Consider the following 17,162-nt stretch of genomic DNA (forward strand, 5'->3'; position numbering starts at 1 on the left):
AGGCCACCCCATGACTGTGATGGACCAAGAGGAAAGCCAGACTATTCCATAATTATATCTAAGCACAGACAAAAACAGCAAACACTGTACAAAACCCTCAAATGATCAAACATCTCCAATATTGGCTAAAATGAGTGATGGCTACTTCTACCAGTTATGACTCAGCCTAACTCCATTTGTCCCAACTTCTAGATGAGATTCATTAAATACCCAATCCTAAACTTATCTCCGATTATTGATAACATTCAACCCAGACCCCATCCCTGATTCCTTTTTTTTTTTTTTTTTTTTTGAGATGGAGTCTCACTCTGTCACCCAGGCTGGAGTGAAGTGGCGCAATCTCAGCTCACTGCAAGCTCTGCCTCCCGGATTCACGCCATTCTCCTGCCTCAGCCTCCTGAGTCGCTGGGACTACAGGCATCTGCCACCATGCCCGGCTAATTTTTTTTTTTTTTTTAGTAGAGACGGGGTTTCAATGTGTTAGCCAGGATGGTCTCGATCTCCTGACCTTGTGATCCACCCTCCTCGGCCTCCCAAAGTGCTGGAATTACAGGCGAGAGCCACCGCGCCTGGCCCTGATTTCTTAAATGATTCCCAAAAATCACCTAACACAAGCGCAAATCCTATGAAATATCTTTCATCCTCTTCCTGAGTTCCTGTAGGTTCATCGTATGTGGTCTCCCTCCCTACAGAGTCAACAAGCCTTGCTAAAACTCTGGATGGATTCCTGTTGGTCCTTGTGGGAGGGCATCAACACTAGTTTTCTTAAATGAGTTTCCTTATTTTAACCCAATTGAAAAATATTTTAAGATAATATATTTGAGTGGGAGCCTAGGGATGGATATACACTTCTATAACAAGGTCAAGTCAGTGTTTTTAACAACTATTTTCTTTACTAAGAAGAAATATCTTTTGATAACGTCTGGATTCAGAGCTGCTTTACTGATGGTAGAAGTCACTGGATGTCAGAACCCAAATAAGTGAGACATTACAATAAATAGAAATAATCAAGTTTCTCAGATCATAGGTCATCCTACATAATAATATATCTTGCATATACTAGATTTGGAGATCATGGTGGGCAGGAGGCAGGACTAGATTGCAGCTCCCACTCGGATGGAAAGAACAGCACGTGGAGGCTCGCATTGTGAACCTTTGCTCCAGAACGACTGCAGGAATACATTAGGAAAGCCATGAAAACCCATACTTGCTGAAGGAAATGGATTGCTCCTGCAGGACCCAGGAGACACCCCAAATATTATGAGTGCCCAAACTATGGAAATGGGAAAGGGAGATTGTCCGCCCCTGAACACATACCCCACTAGGTCTAGATTATGGAAGCTGAGTCAATTGATAGAGCCGAGTGAAATCAGGGGTAGAAGAAACAGTGGGAAAAATCCCTGTGGGCTCAGTGGGTCCCCTAGCAAGCCATCTCTGCCTCACATCACTGGGGTCCTTGAGGATGTCTGCCAGAGGCACTGGGAAAAGGCCACAGTGGGAAGGAAACCTCCAACTGAACTTTGTAACAATTTCAACAGATTGAGAAGTCTCCTGGTCAGAACTCAGGAAAGGGCGTGAATCCAGTGTGCAGACTCCACAGGCAGGGGAAGAAAGAAAGCTCTACTGACTTTCCTAGTTGGGAGGCGGGAAGCCTGGGACAAGTTCTCAACCCTGCTCACCCACTGCCTGGAAACAGACTCCATGTTGTTGGAGGGGCACAGTGGGAGCGAGACCGGCCCTTTGGTTTGCATGGGAGCTGGGTGAGACCTGTGACTGCCGGCTTTCCCCCACTTCCCTGACAACCTGCATGGCACAGGAGAGGCAACCATAATCCTCCTAGGTACACAACTCCATTGACCCTCATCCCCCACAGCAACCACAGCAAGACCCACCCTAGTAGAGTCTGCGCTCAGACACACCTAGCCTTGCTCCCACTTAATAGTCCTTCCCTATCCACCCTGGTAACTGAAGACAAAGGGCATATACTCATGGGAGTTCTAGGGCCCCGTCCACCACCTATTGCTTCCCATACTACCATAGCTGATGCTCTCTTGAAAGCACTACCTCCCAGCAGGAGGCCAACCAGCACAAAAATACTGCACTAACCAACAAAAGCTAAGGACCTTCACAGAGTCCATTTCATCCCCCTGCCACCTCCACTGGAGCAGGTGCTGGTATCCATGGCTGAGGGACCCACAGATGGTCCACATCATAGGACTCTGTGCAGACAGCCCCCATTACCAGCCTGGAGCCCAGTAGACTTGCTGGGTGGCTAGATCCAGAAGAGAGATAACAATCACTACAGCTCGGCTCTCAGGAAGCCACGTCCCTAGAAAAATGGTGAGACTACTACATCAAGGGAACACACCATGGGACAAAAGGAATTTAATGACAGCCTTGAGCCCTAGAACTTCCTTCTGACAGAGCCTACCCAAATGAGAAGGAACCAGAAAACCAACTCTGGCAATATGACAAAACAAGGTTCTTTAACACCCTCCAAAAAATCACACTAGCTCACCAGCAATAGATCCTAACAAGAAGACATCCCTGATCTACCTGAAAAAGAATTCAGGAGGTGAGTTATTAAGCTAATCAGGAAGGCACCAGAGAAAGGTGAAGCCCAATGTAAGGAAATTTTTAAAATGATAAAAGAAATGAAGGAAGAAATATCCGATGAAATAGATGGCATAAATAAAAACAATCAAAACTTCAGGAAACATGGATGCACTTATAGAAATGCAGGCTAGGCACGATGACTCACGCCTGTAATCCCAACACTTTGGGAGGCCGAGGCAGGTGGATCACCTGATGTCAGGAGTTTGAGACCAGCCTGACCAACATGGAGAAACCCCGTCTCTACTAAAAATACAAAAATTAGCCAGGCGTGGTGGCGCATGCCTATAATCCCAGCTATTCGGGATGCTGAGGCAGGACAATCACTTGAACCCAGGAGGCGGAGGTTATGGTGAGCTGAGATCGCATCATTGCACTCCAGCCTGGGCAACAAGAGCGAAACTCCACCTCAAAAAAAGAAAGAAATGCAAAACCCTCTGGAAACTCTCAGCTATAGAATTTAACAGGCAAAAGAAAGAACTTCAGAGCTCAAAGACAAGGTTTTCGAATTAACCCAATCCAACAAAGACAAACAAAAAAGAATAAGAAAATATGAACAAAGTGTCCAAGAAGTCTGGGATTATGTTAAGCAACCAAACCTAGGAATAATCGGTGTTCCTGAGGAAGAAGAGAAATCTAAAAGTTTGAAAAATATATTTGGAGGAATAATCGAGGAAAACGTCCACACCCTTGCTAGAGAATTAGACATCAAAATACAAGAAGCTCAAAGAACACCTGGGAAATTCATCACAAAAAAGATCATCACCTAGGCACCTTGTCACCAGGTTATCTCAAGTTAAGATGAAGGAAAGAATCTTAACAGCTTGTGAGGCAAAAACACCAGGTAACCTAAAAATGACAATCTATCAGATTAACAGCAGATTTCTTAACAGAAACCCTACAAGCTAGAAGGGATTGGGGTCCTATCATCAGCCTCCTCAAACAAAACAATTATCAGCCAAGAATTTTGTTTCCACTGAAACTAAGCTTCATAAATGAAGGAAAGATACAGTCTTTTTCAGACAAACAAATGCTGAGAGAATTTGCCACTACCAACCCAGCACTACAAGAACTGCCAAAAGGAGTTCTAAATCTTGAAACAAATCCTGGAAACACATCAAAACAGAAACTCTTTAAATTATAAATTTCACAGGACCTATAAAACAAAAATACAATTTTAAAAAAAGGTATACAGGCAACAAATAGCATGATGAATGGTACCTCACATCTCAATACTAACATTGAATGTAAATGGCCTAAATGCTCCACTTCAAAGATATAGAATTGCAGAATGGATAAGAATTCACCAACTAACTATCTGCTGACTTCAGGAGACTCACCTAACACATAAGGACTCACTTAAACTTAAGGTAAGGGGATAGAAAATGACATTTCATGCAAATGGATGCCAAAAGCAACCAGGGGTAGCTATTCTTATACCAGATGAAACAAACTTTAAAGTAGCAACAGTTAAAAAAGACAAAGGTCATTATATAATGATAAAAGGCCTTGCCCAACGGGAAAATATCACAGTCCTAAATATATATGCACCTAACACTGGAGCTCCCTAATTTATAAAACAATTACTAATATACCTAAGAAATGAGAGAGACAGCAATACAACAACCGTAGTGCACTTCAATACTCCACTGACAGCACTAGACAGGTCATCAAGACAGAATGTCAACAAAGAAACAATGGATTTAAACTATACTCTGGAACAAATGGACTTAACAGATACTTACAGAACGTTCTACCCAACAACCACAACATATACATTCTACTCAACAGTGCATGGTACTTTCTCCAAGATAAAGCATATCAAAGGCAACAAAACAAGCCTCAGTAAGTTCAAGAAAATTGAAATTATACCAAGCAGTCTTTCAGACCACAGTGGAATAAAACTGGAAATCAACTCCAAAATGAACCTTCAAAACCATGCAAATACATGGAAATTAAATAACCTGCTCCTGAAAGATCATTGGGTCAAAAATGAAATCAAGATGGAAATTTAAAAATTCTTCGAACTGAATGACAGTAGTGACACAACCTATCAAAACCTCTGGGACACTGCAAAGGTGGTGATAAGAGGAAAGTTCATAGCCCTAAATGCCTATATCAAAAAGTCTGAAAGAGCACAATCTAAGGTCACACCTCAAGGAACTAGAGAAACAAGAACAAACCAAACCCAAACTCAGCAGAAAGGAAATAACCAAGATCAGAGCAGAACTGAATGAAATTGAATATAAAAAATTCAAAAGATAAATGAAACAAAAACTCGTTCTTTGAAAAGATAAATTGGTTGGGTGTGGTGGCGCACGCCTGTAATCCCAGCACTTTGGGAGGCCAAGGCGGGCGGATCAGAAGGTCAGGAGATTGAGACCATCCGCTAACACGATGAAACCCCATCTCTACTAAAAATACAAAAAAGTCAGTCGGGTGTGGTAGCGGGCGCCTGTGGTCCCAGCTACTTGGGAGGCTGAGGCAGGAGAATGGCATGAACCCAGGAGGCGGAACTTGCAGTGAACCGAGATCGTGCCACTGAACTCCAGCTTAGGGGACAGAGCAAGACTCCGTTTCAAAAAAAAAAAAAAGACAAAGAAAGGAAAAGATAAATTGATAGACCATTAGCAAGATTAACCAAGAAAAGAAGGGAGAAAATCCAAATAAGCTCAATTAGAAATGAAACAGGAGATTTACAACTGGCACCAAAAATCAAAAAGAAATCCAAACAGAAATCCAAAAGATCATTCAAGGCTACTATGGACACCTTTATGCACATAAACTAGAAAACCTAGAGGAGATGAATAAATTCCTGAAAAGATACAACATTCCTAGCTTAAATCAGAAAGAAGTAGATACCCTTAACAGACCAATAACAAGCAGTGAGATCGAAATGGTAATTTAAAAATTACCAACAAAAAATGTCCAGGACTAGACGGATTCACAGCAAAATTCTACCAGACATTCAAAGAATTGGTATCAATCCTATTGACACTTTCCCACGAGATAGAGAAAAAGGGAACCCTCCCTGAAACACTCTATGAAGCCAGTATCACCCTAATACCAAAACCAGGAAAGGACATAACCAAAAGAGAAAACTACAGACCAATATCCCTGCTGAACATAGATGCTAAAATCTTTAACAAAATACTAGCTAACTGAATCCAACAATATATAGAAAAGATAATCCACCATGATCAAATGGGTTTCATACCAGGGATGCAGGGATGAGTTTAACATACACAAGTCAATAAATGTGATACACCACATGAACAGAATAAAACAGGCTGGGCACGGTGGCTCACACCTGTAATCCCAGCACTTTGGGAAGTCAAGGCAGGTGTATCACTTGAGATCAGAAGTTCGAGACCAGCCTGGCCAACATGGTGAAACCCCATCTCTACTGAAAATATAAAATTTAGCTGGATATGGTGGTGGGCACCTGCAATCCCAGCTACTCAGAAGGCTGAGGCAGGAGCCTTCTGCTTCAACCTGTGAGGTGGAGGTTGCAGTGAACTGAAATGGTACCACTGCACTCCAGCCTGGGCAACAAGTGAGACCCTGCCTCAAAAAAACAAAACAACAAACAAAAATCACATGATCATCTCAATAGATGCAGAAAAAGCATTTGACAAAATCCAGCATCACTTTATGATTAAAACTCTCAGCGAAATTGGCATACAAGGAGCAAAACTCAAGGTAGTAACAGCCATCTATGACAAACCTATAGCCAACATAATACTGAATGTAGAAAAGCTGAAAGCATTTCCTTTGAGAGCTGGAACAAGACAAGCATGCCCACTCTCACCACCCCTCTGCCACATAGTACTGGAAGCCCTAGCCAGAGCAATCAGATTAGAGAAAGAAATAAAGAACTTCCAAATTGGTAAAGAGGAAGTCAAACTGTCTGTTTGCTGATGATATGATTATTTCCCTAGAAAACCCTAAAGACTCCTCCAGAAAGCTCCTAGAATTGATAAAAGAATTCAACAAAGTTTCCAGATACAAAATTAATGTACACAAATCAGTAGCTCTTCCATACACCAAAAGCAAGCAAGCTGAGAATCAAATCAAGAACTCAACCCTTTTTACAATAGCCACGAAAAATAAAATAAAATACTTAGGAATATACCTAACCAAGGAGGTGAAGGACCTCTACAGGGAAAACTACAAAACACTGCTGAAAGAAATCATAGATGACACAAACAAGTGGAAACACATCCCATGCTCATGGATAGGTAGAATCAATACTGTGACAATGACCATTCTGCCGAAAGCAATCCACAAATTCAATGAAATTCCCATCAAAATACCACCATCATTCTTCACAGAATTAGAAAAAACAATTCTAAAATTCATATGGAACCAAAAAAGAGCCCACATAGCCAAAGCATGACTAAGCAAAAAGAACAAATCTGGAGGCATCAATTACCTGATTTCAAACTACACTATAAGGCCATAGTTACCAAAACAGCATGGTACCGGTATAAAAATAGCCACATATAAAAATAGCCACCGGTATAAAAATAGCCAGTGGAACAAAATAAAGAACCCAGAAATAAACCATCATACTTATAGCCAACTGATCTTTGACAAAGCAAGCAAGAACATAGAGTGGGGAAAGGACACCCTATTCAAGTGGAATAATTCAGCTGTAATAATTGGCAAGCCACATGTAGAAGAATAAAACTGGATCCTCATCTCTCACCTTATACAAAAACCAGCTCAAGATGGATCAAGGACTTAAATCTAAACCTGAAACTATAAAAATTCTAGAAGATAACATTGAAAAAACCCTTCTAGACATTGGCTTAGGCAAGGATTTCATAATGAAGCACCCAAAAGCAAATGCAATAAAAACAAAGATAAATAGCTGGGACCTAAACTAAAAAGCTTTTGCACAGCAAAAGGAACAGTTAGCAGAATAAACAGACAACCCACAGAATGGGAGAAAATCTTCACAATCTATACATCTGACAAAGGACTAATACCCAGAATCTTCAATGAACTCAAACAAATTATCAAGAAAGAAACAAACAATCCCATTAAAAAGTGGGCTAAGGACATGAATACACAATTCTCAAGAGAAGATATACAAATGGCCAACAAACATGAAAAAATGCTCAACACCACTAATGATCAGGGAAATGCAAATCAAAAGCACAATGTGATACCACCTTATCCTGCAAGAATGGCCGTAGTCAAAAAAATCAAAAAATAATAGATGTTGGCGTGGATGCAGTGAACAGTGAACACTTCTACCTTGCTGGTGGGAATGTAAACTAGTGCAACCAGTATGGAAAACAGTGTGGAGATTCCTTAAAGAACTAAAAGTATAACTATCATTGGATCCAGCATTCCCACTACTGGATATCTATCCAGAGGAAAAGAAGTCTTATACGAAAAAGGTACTTGCACATACATGTTTATAGCAGCACAATTTGCAATTGCAAAAACATAGAATCAACCCAAATGCCCATCAATCAATGAGTGGATAAAGAAACTATGATACATATATTATAGTGTGTGTGTGTATATATACACATATATGATGGAATACTACTCAGCCATAAAAAGGAATAAATCAATAGCATTCGCAGTGACCTGAATGAGATTGGAGACTATTATTCTAAGTGCAGTAACTCAGAAATAGAAAACCAAACATCGTATGTTCTCACTCATATGTGGAAGCTAGGCTATGAGGATGCAAAGGCATAAAAAAGACACAATGGACTTTGGGGTCTCAGGCAAAAGCATGGGAAGAGGGTGAGGGATAAAAGACCACAAATTGGGTTCACTATATACTGCTTGGGTGATGGGCACACCAAAATCTCACAAATCACCACTAAAGAACTTATGTAACCAACACCACCTGTTCCTAAATAACCTATGGAAATAAAAAAAAATTAATTTTAAAAAAAGAACATACTAGATTTATAATTAACCAGATACCTGTGTGGCATGGTTGTCATGTATATAGTTCAGAAATGTACATACATAAAAAACGATGACAATTTTATTGGCATTGTTTCTAGTGTATACCCTATTATACGGTACCTTGTCCCCTTTGATTGACAGGCCTTGTAATCCCTGTGGGCCAGTTGGTCCTTCAGAACCTTTTTCACCCTGAAAGTACAAGGGAAGGATATCAATGCACCAACCAAAATCCGAATTTTAAAAGAGTTTACATTACAAATACTATGAATTGTGCTTCAAAATTATTTTTTAAATCAAGCATCCATAGTCATTGTTTACTACAAACGGGTAATTCTAATTGACTCTGAGATTTGCAACTTGCAAAAAATACATTAGTCATAACACTTAAACAAGAAGGAAGCTATCCAAGCAAAACACATATGTAGCATCCCTGAAGTTAGAAAAGAGCTCAGTTCCCAATTTAAACAAAAATATTCTGGAAATGGAGCACCTAATCAATCACGTAGTGTAACTAGCTGGATCAAGCCTCCTTTTCCTTAATATTGCTGAAACTGGGTCCATCACAAAAGGAAAATTTCTCTCTCATACTAATATGTGAACGAATACTTGCTAGGATTAGATCACTAAGTTTTTTTGTCTGTGTTTATAAACATTCATTGAAAATTTATGTTTAAAAGAATTCATGGAAAATCTTCTTGGATATGCTTCTATAGTTACATGACCTAAGTGAACAACTCTGTCCTTAATATAATTTATATTGTCATAATACTTCATGCATTTTTATGAAAAATAAACCATATAATCAATCAGAAGTAGCATTCATTTAATAAATTTATTAGAACCAAGAGTAAAATCAAAGAACATTTACAAATTAGCCCCAAATAGCACATACAGAGAACACCCATTGGTCTGACTGGTTGAGGAATGAAATATTCTGACTAATGGGTTCTTCTGATCATTACCACAGAATATAACTGCATATACTTGACCCTATAACAGCACAGAACATGATGTGTTCTTTCTTTGATGAGATAGAGGTCAGCGCCCATGAGCTATTACATACAAGAGTATCACTAACGTATGATGGTACTTTATATGATATAAAAGTATGTTGAACCTGTCGTTATGAAATACCCTGGAATACTCTTCTTAATGTTTCACATATTCATTTCCCATTTATTTCTTTCTCTTTAAAAAACACAGATTTTAAAGAGAAATAATTCTATTTGAATTTTTCAGATTATTTGGGCTACACATAAATAGAAATAGAAATTTACTAAGTGCCAAAAAAATTTCAAACTGTGTATTATAAAATTTTCTGTGATGTCATGCCAAGTCGCTGACCTGTCTTCTGATAGTGATACTGTGATTAGTCAGAGGTGTTAGTAATATCCCTTTATCCAACATATTATTTCCATTATCATGGCAAATTAAAATGTGTTTGTTAACAAGGGCATCTTTGTCACTCAAACTGAGGATGAATTATTTGTTTTTATCTAATTGTTTTCCCTCTAGTAGAGATTTAGGATTCTCATAGGTAATTGAATATTGATCATGGTGGAAGAAGCTGAGAATGAAATGCACTTTTAGAGCATGAGGCCATACTGAGAAGGTCATATCTTAGTAACCTGATGGAATGACTGATGTGGAGGGTCTCAGCCACTTAGAAAGCTGCATGTACTTCTCTGGGCAGTACGTGTGTATATGCATGTGTGTGTTTTGAGGGAAGACTTTGGAAATAAAGGAAGAAGGACTCCAAAATGTATCTTTACATACTCTGAAACATTGTCGATGCTGCTCAAAGTATTTTGGAAAACCCTTTTTAACGTGGCCTTCAGCAAATGTGCCAAAGATTATATACAAACTGCCTATAGCAGAGGACAGCAAACTACAGCCCACAAGCCAAATTCAGCCCACTGCCTGTTTTTTTTTATTATAAATATAGTTTTATTGGAACAGTCACATTCATTCATTTATACACTGTTTATGGCTGCTTTCGAGCTACAACAGCAGAGTTAAGCAGTTACAGCAGATACCATATGGCTCACAAAGCCTAAAATATTTGCTATCTGCCCCTTTACAGAAAAAGTTTGCCAACCCTTGGTACAGAACAACTTGAGCTCAAGAATTATATACGGGAAATGATAGGAAATTCTCAATGGCCAGTTTGTAAAAAGGAGGTCTTTTGTAACATTTTGTTCCTGTGATAAAATCTTCTTTCTTATTATATTGATGGCAGTACTATTACAGATTGGTTTCTTATCTGTGTTTCACAAACAAAGCTGTGAGCAAAGCATTGCCATAGCTACACATAATGATTTAACTTCTGGGCATAAGGATGTTATTTATCACTGAGGCTTTAATGACTGCAAACTACTTTAAGAGATTTTTCTAATTTCATGTGTAGTAATTACATGAAGTAGAAGTCTTTCAATTACTTATTTGTAGTTCCAAATTTTACTGTACTTTCACATTACAGGGAAAATTACATATTCCTTCATTTAATAGAATAAAGATGGTCAGAAAAATACTTAACTTCTAAAAATTGGCTAGGACACATTTTTAAAATTTGTAATTCATGAGCATGCAAGACAAAGCACCTTTTCCTGGTACTGAAGGTATTGTTACCTTTGGTCCTGGAAATCCTTCTCCGGGTAAGCCCCTCTCTCCTGGTACTCCCTCAGGACCACGGGGACCCTGGTTAGGATAGGAGAAAATGAGGAGCAGGAGGAGAGAGAAAATGGAAGGAGGAGTGATGAAAGGGAGGAAAGAGGAAGAAAGAGAATGGTTATATTTCAGTTCACATGCAAAAGAAGAAAAAATGGATAGTTGGATCTGTACTAAACATATACAGGCTTTTTCTACTTTATTAGTTCCTAAATACTACAGTATAATAACTATTTACACAGCATTTATGTTGTATTAGGTATTATAAGCAATCTAGAGATGATTCAAAGTATACCAGACGTGCATAGTTTATTTGCAAATACTATGCCGTTTTATACAAGGGACTTGAACATCTGTGGACTTTGATATCTACAGAGGTCCTGAAACCAATCTCCCATGAATACCAAGAAATGGCTAATGACTGTAGCTCTATTTAAATTTTTACTGAGAATCCTTCTAGTAATCTCCATACTGATCAGTAGAATTGTTGAGCTATGAAGAATAATATTCCCATTGTATTAAATACTCGTTCCATTTGATTGGCATAAAATGTTCTATTCCAGTGTTCTCAAAGTAGAAGAAAATGGAAATTAAATGGTGCTTTCAAATAAGAATTAAGAAATAAATTATCTGAGGAAATGCTAAAAATCTAGAACAGTGTGGCCCAGAGAAGGATGCAGAGTGATTTAATAATTTAATTATCGGGGGAGCGCTGTGAAGAAATCATCACACAGCTGTTTGAAAGCATTAAGTGCTGTTTACATGTGTTTTAATTTCTGTACTGATAAATTTGGATTAAAACTTGAATTATTTCAGGAACTGGTTGAACCCACAGGCAGTTTCATATGCAAATTGAAATCTTGATAAGATCATTAAGGGGAAACATGATTTTCAATTGCAATGATTCAAATTAAGAAGTTCATGTAACTATTGCTCAGAAAGCCACTAGGAAAGATGACTTCTCACATGAGTTAAGAGAAACACAGTCTCAGGCTTTGGAATGGACTTGCAGAAAATGTACTAATGGAAAAATAAAAGAGTAATAGTGAGGTTTTCATTTAAATCAGGAATTTTTAAAGACGATAATTTTTCTCTCCTTTTCTTCTTGGCCAGAAGGTAAAAAAGTAGTAAAGGACTTATAACAAGAATCTTAGAAGAAAAAACTGAAGCTTTTTCTCTGATGAATCTAAACGATAATTAGGCTTCACTCGCCAGAGAAATCAACCCATGATGGAACAAAGTCTGCCAACTTTCCCACAAGTTCCTAAACCAGCACACTACAGCCACTGAATGATCTTTGGGCTGGAGATACAGTAATCCAGGGTGATTTAAGACATGCTTTCTGCTAAAGCCCAGTAGCAGAACAAGGATGCAGCATTATACTCATCAGCGACTGATCACAGTTACAGATTCGTAAGAAAAAGATCTGTTTGCCAGTGTTTAATTTTTTTGTCCTTCTCTAATGTTTTACATTTTGCAAGACAATCTTCTTTAGTATTTATACATACTGATTTAGTAAAGACTTTAATTAAGAGGAAAAGCTAACATCTTACTCAGTTTAAATTGCGGCACTTAACAGAAACCTAGCTTTTAACACTTCCGAGATCTTAATGAAAGCACCAATATCCATGACAGTTTACTCTACTGGCAGAGCAATTACCTAGTAGAAAAATAAATAGGAGCATGAAAATTATTAACAGATTACAAACTAAGCCAAATTATTAATAGATTGCAAACTAAACCAAAAGTGCCAAGGCAACATCACATACTTTAACAAAGAAAACACATACTTTAACAAAGAAAACATTGACAAATTATTTTTTCCCTAATAATATGACAAATTAAAAAAAAACACAACTTACATTAAAAATGTAAGGAAGTATTTTTCCAGTTCACTCAACTTTTTTCATTCATCCAACAAAGATATACCAAACTCCTAGTAGGTAAAAGGCACTTTGCTAGGTTCTAGGGATAGCAGACAAAACTGCTCCCTGTCTCATGGAACTGACAGTACTGCATAATAGTTAAAAGCAGATTTTGGTGTCATTTGGACTGAGGTTCAAGTCCCAGCTCTGCTACATATTAGCAGTTTCACCTTAAACAAGTAAGTCAATCTCTGCGAAGCACAGCATCCTCCTCAAAATGTTGATAATAATAGTATCTACCTCAACCACAAGTGTTCAGGTAAGGATTAAGTCAGAGAGATTTAAATCTTTTACAGATTAAGCACTCAATAAATATCTGCTATTATTATCCAAATTATTTTACTTTTAATTGCTAAGAACATCCTTTCATGGAATTTTTTACAAATAAAGGCATTCCCAGAGTGAGTTATTTAAATTAAACAATATGTAAAAAGCATGCTGCACACAATAAACACTGAATCTTCCTTCATTCTCTGCACTTCTAGAGTACGTTAGCTAAGGTGGAGGTGAAAATATTGGAAGCTTTAAGGAGTCAAGTATTCAAAGCTGCTGAGAACAGAGAGTTAATGCTCATGGACAACCATTTAGGGGAAAAAAGCAGCGATCCAAAGTGTAATTTCTATAAACCATTAGAGCAATATTCCACACCATCAGTATATTCTCAAGTCTTCCAGTTAAACACTCAGAATGAAAGATGATCATTAACCAGAGAAGAGAAGTAGAAGGTACTTGGGTTAAATGAGCTATAGTTTAATTTATTAAGATAGTACGAAAAGATTATTTTTAAAAGACAGAAATCATTCTATTAAAAAAACTCAGTGTCCTTTCTAAGGCCATGAGAACCAATTACAACTATGACATACTTACTTGGCTTCTAACGAACACCTCTAATAAAAAATAAATAATAAAGGAATCTAATTATCCGTTAACACAGGCTGATCAGTGAAATGCTTTATTTCAGACATTAACAACAGGATAAAATATGATTGTTCATTATGTTCATCTTATTACTTTCCATAGTAATCTCAATATTGTTAATAATAAATAAAAATGCTTTCAATATGCGTTGCGAGCATTAGAAATAAATATGCCAATAATAATAGTAACTGTCCATTATCTTCAAACATTGCCATGTACTTTATTTTTTAATCTCAAAGTAATTACAGTTCTCTTTCAGGGGTTATTTTTTTATTTACAGTGCTCTGAATAACCTTGCATAAAAAACAAACAGATCACCCTGACAGTCTTAACCAATTTAATTTTTATGGATCAGTTACGTCTACCAGACCAGCACAACACTAGTGGTAATCACATAAAGATGACAGATGACAGTTCAAAAGTAGGTCTCGGAGCTAGAATATTAATTCAATCTATCAACAGATTTATATTAGTGTGGTAGTGAAAAGAGAGTAGTAAATATGAAACACTTGAAATAATTCAGGCAAAGACACAGAAGTAAAGGACTTTCAGTAGAACCTTTGTCAGTCCTAAGATAAGTGTTTGTGTTACTTCTAAATAATTCAAAAATTCACATTGTTGGCCGAGTATGGTGGCTCGCGCCTGTAATCCCAGCACTTCAGGAGGCTGAGGTGGGTGGATTACCTGAGGTCAGGAGTTCGAGATCAGCCTGGCCAACATGGTAAAACCCCATCTCCATTAAAAATACAAAAATTAGCCAGGTGTGGTGGCTGGAGCCTGTAGTCCCAGCTACTTGGGAGGCTGAGGCAGGAGAATCGCTTGAAGCCAGGAGGTGGAGGTTGCAGTGAGCCGAGATTGCCCAGTTGCACTCCAGCCTGGGGGACAAGAGTAAGACTCTGTCTCACAAAAAAAAAAAAAAAAAAAAATCACATTGTTGATTTTTTTATAATGACATTTTGATGCAACGTTTTGATACATTATTTAGGATCTTTCCCATCTGTGTTATGATTTTAGTTCCCAATTAAGTATAACTCTGTGTAATTATGACTTGGAAAGCAAGCAAGCAAGCATTTCATGTTCTGGTAATATTGTTAAAAATTCTCAGCTACAAACAGAAAGACAGGTAATATACATTTTTTAAGATGAATTTTAAAGGCATGGAAGACTCCAAAGAAGATAAGAGAAATTACAGGGTTCAAAAAGAGAGAATCAAAACTCGAAAACTCTAGCATATAAGTTAAGTATCTTAGGTAAGCATCTAAGCTGGTGCAACAGATGTCCTGAATAGAAAAGTGTGTTTGTGTGGTAGGAAGACTAGGAGATTTAAAGGAAGAAACAGTAGCAAAGACTTTGGCTCATGCAATGGAAAATGAAGACAGAATTATAACTGAGAAATTGAGATTCCCACAAACTTATAGAGACAGTTTCCAACTTAACATGGGATGGTTCGACTTAAGATTTTTGGATTTTACAATGGTTTGGTCAGCATGTAACCCCATGGTAAATCAAGGATCTCCTTATGACTTACAATGGGCTCATTGTTTCTACTGAATACATTGTGTTTGCATTCTCATAAAGTAAAACATATATATATAAATCAAACCATTGTAAGTTGGGAACCATCTTCAGTGTTACCAACACTAAATGCATTTCCAACTTACAGTATTTTTGATTTATGATAGGTATAGTAGGATGTAACTCCATTGTACGTCAAAGAGCATCTGTATATATTCAATGAAAGAACTAAGTAGAAAAAAGCCATCCCATCAACAAAACGATATGAATGACAAGAATCTTGTCTGCTTGACTTCGGCTCATAATAACTAAATATTTCTATGCTGGTCCTGTGCTGTATGTGAGTTTATGATTTCAATTGACATTATCTAAGTAGTTCATGAACACCTTAGTCAAGACATTAGCATCAAGGAGATCCCTGGAGTACATAAGAGATACGAACACAAACTCCTCTCAAATCCTAAGAAAACTTAGGATCCACAATTAAAGCCCAGCTGAAAATAATTCAGATGGCAAAGTACAAAACATAAAAGAAAATAACTCACAATGAATTAAAGTAAACTAATACAATGTAAACCTCCTCAAGAATGTCAAATAATAGAATAAAATAATAGAGACAAAAAAGAAGTACTTTAAATACTTTTTTTTTTTTTTTTGAGATGGAGTCTCGCTCTGTTGCCCAGGAGTGCAGTGGCACCATCTCGACTCAATGCAAGCTCTGCCTCCCGGGTTCACGCCATTCTCCTGCCTCAGCCTCCCGAGTAGCTGGGACTACAGGCGCCCGCCACCATACCTGGCTATTTTTTTGTATTTTTAGTAGAGATGGGGTTTCACTCTGTTAGCTAGGATGGTCCCAATCTCCTGACCTCATGATCCACCGCTTTGGCCTCCCAAAGTGCTGGGATTACAGGTGTGAGCCACCACACCCAGCCAGTACTTTAAATACTTAATGGTCTTAAGGAAATAGTGGAAAATACAAGAACAGTATAGTAAAAAGATAATAAATATAGTTAATAAAAGGCAGATTTTTAAAAATAACTTTAAGAATTTTTAAAATACTTAACTTACAGTGAATGAGTTAAGAACATTTTATAACCTGATGAAGATAAATTTGTGGATTATAAATTAGATTTGAGAAAACTATCCAATTGCAACCAAATGTCTAGAAGGATTTCTTGATAAATAGAATGGGGAAAGACAATATTTGAAGAAATAATAACTAAGAACTTTTTTAAAGTATGGAGTCCTCAGATTCATGAAACAGTAAATCTGAAAAAATATATGTGAAAATATATTTACACTTATGTGCATCATAATTCCTCTACAGGAAATCTAAAGAATAAAAAAAATATTGCAAAAGCAGCCTAAAGCAAAAATGAATTACTACAAGAAATTATAAACAGACTAAAAACATGGAAACAGAAACCATAGTTGCCAGCAGTCAATGGAATTAGTACACAATCCAGACTGCACCAGCTAAATTATTCTTACAAAGCAAACTAAACAATGGCATTTCAACCAAAGGCTGAAAGAGTTTAGTGCTAACATACTTTTACTGAAAACATCTTCTGAAAAAAAGTATTT

The 17,162-nt window shown here is 37.5% G+C and overlaps 1 protein-coding gene across 1 annotated transcript in view; it reads right to left on the reverse strand.

Moving 5' to 3' along the window:
• Window positions 1–17,162, reverse strand: part of LOC105475566 (collagen type XXVIII alpha 1 chain) — a 184,552-nt gene that overhangs the window by 115,721 nt on the left and 51,669 nt on the right. The window contains exons 14-15 of the mRNA XM_011730931.2: window positions 11,182–11,250; window positions 8,674–8,742 (exon numbers count right to left, since the gene is read on the reverse strand). Coding sequence (XP_011729233.2) covers window positions 8,674–8,742; window positions 11,182–11,250 — 138 coding nt within the window. The remainder of the gene's footprint in view (window positions 1–8,673; window positions 8,743–11,181; window positions 11,251–17,162) is intronic.

This window comes from Macaca nemestrina, chromosome 4, assembly GCF_043159975.1.
Source record: "Macaca nemestrina isolate mMacNem1 chromosome 4, mMacNem.hap1, whole genome shotgun sequence".
Taxonomy (NCBI): domain Eukaryota; kingdom Metazoa; phylum Chordata; class Mammalia; order Primates; family Cercopithecidae; genus Macaca; species Macaca nemestrina.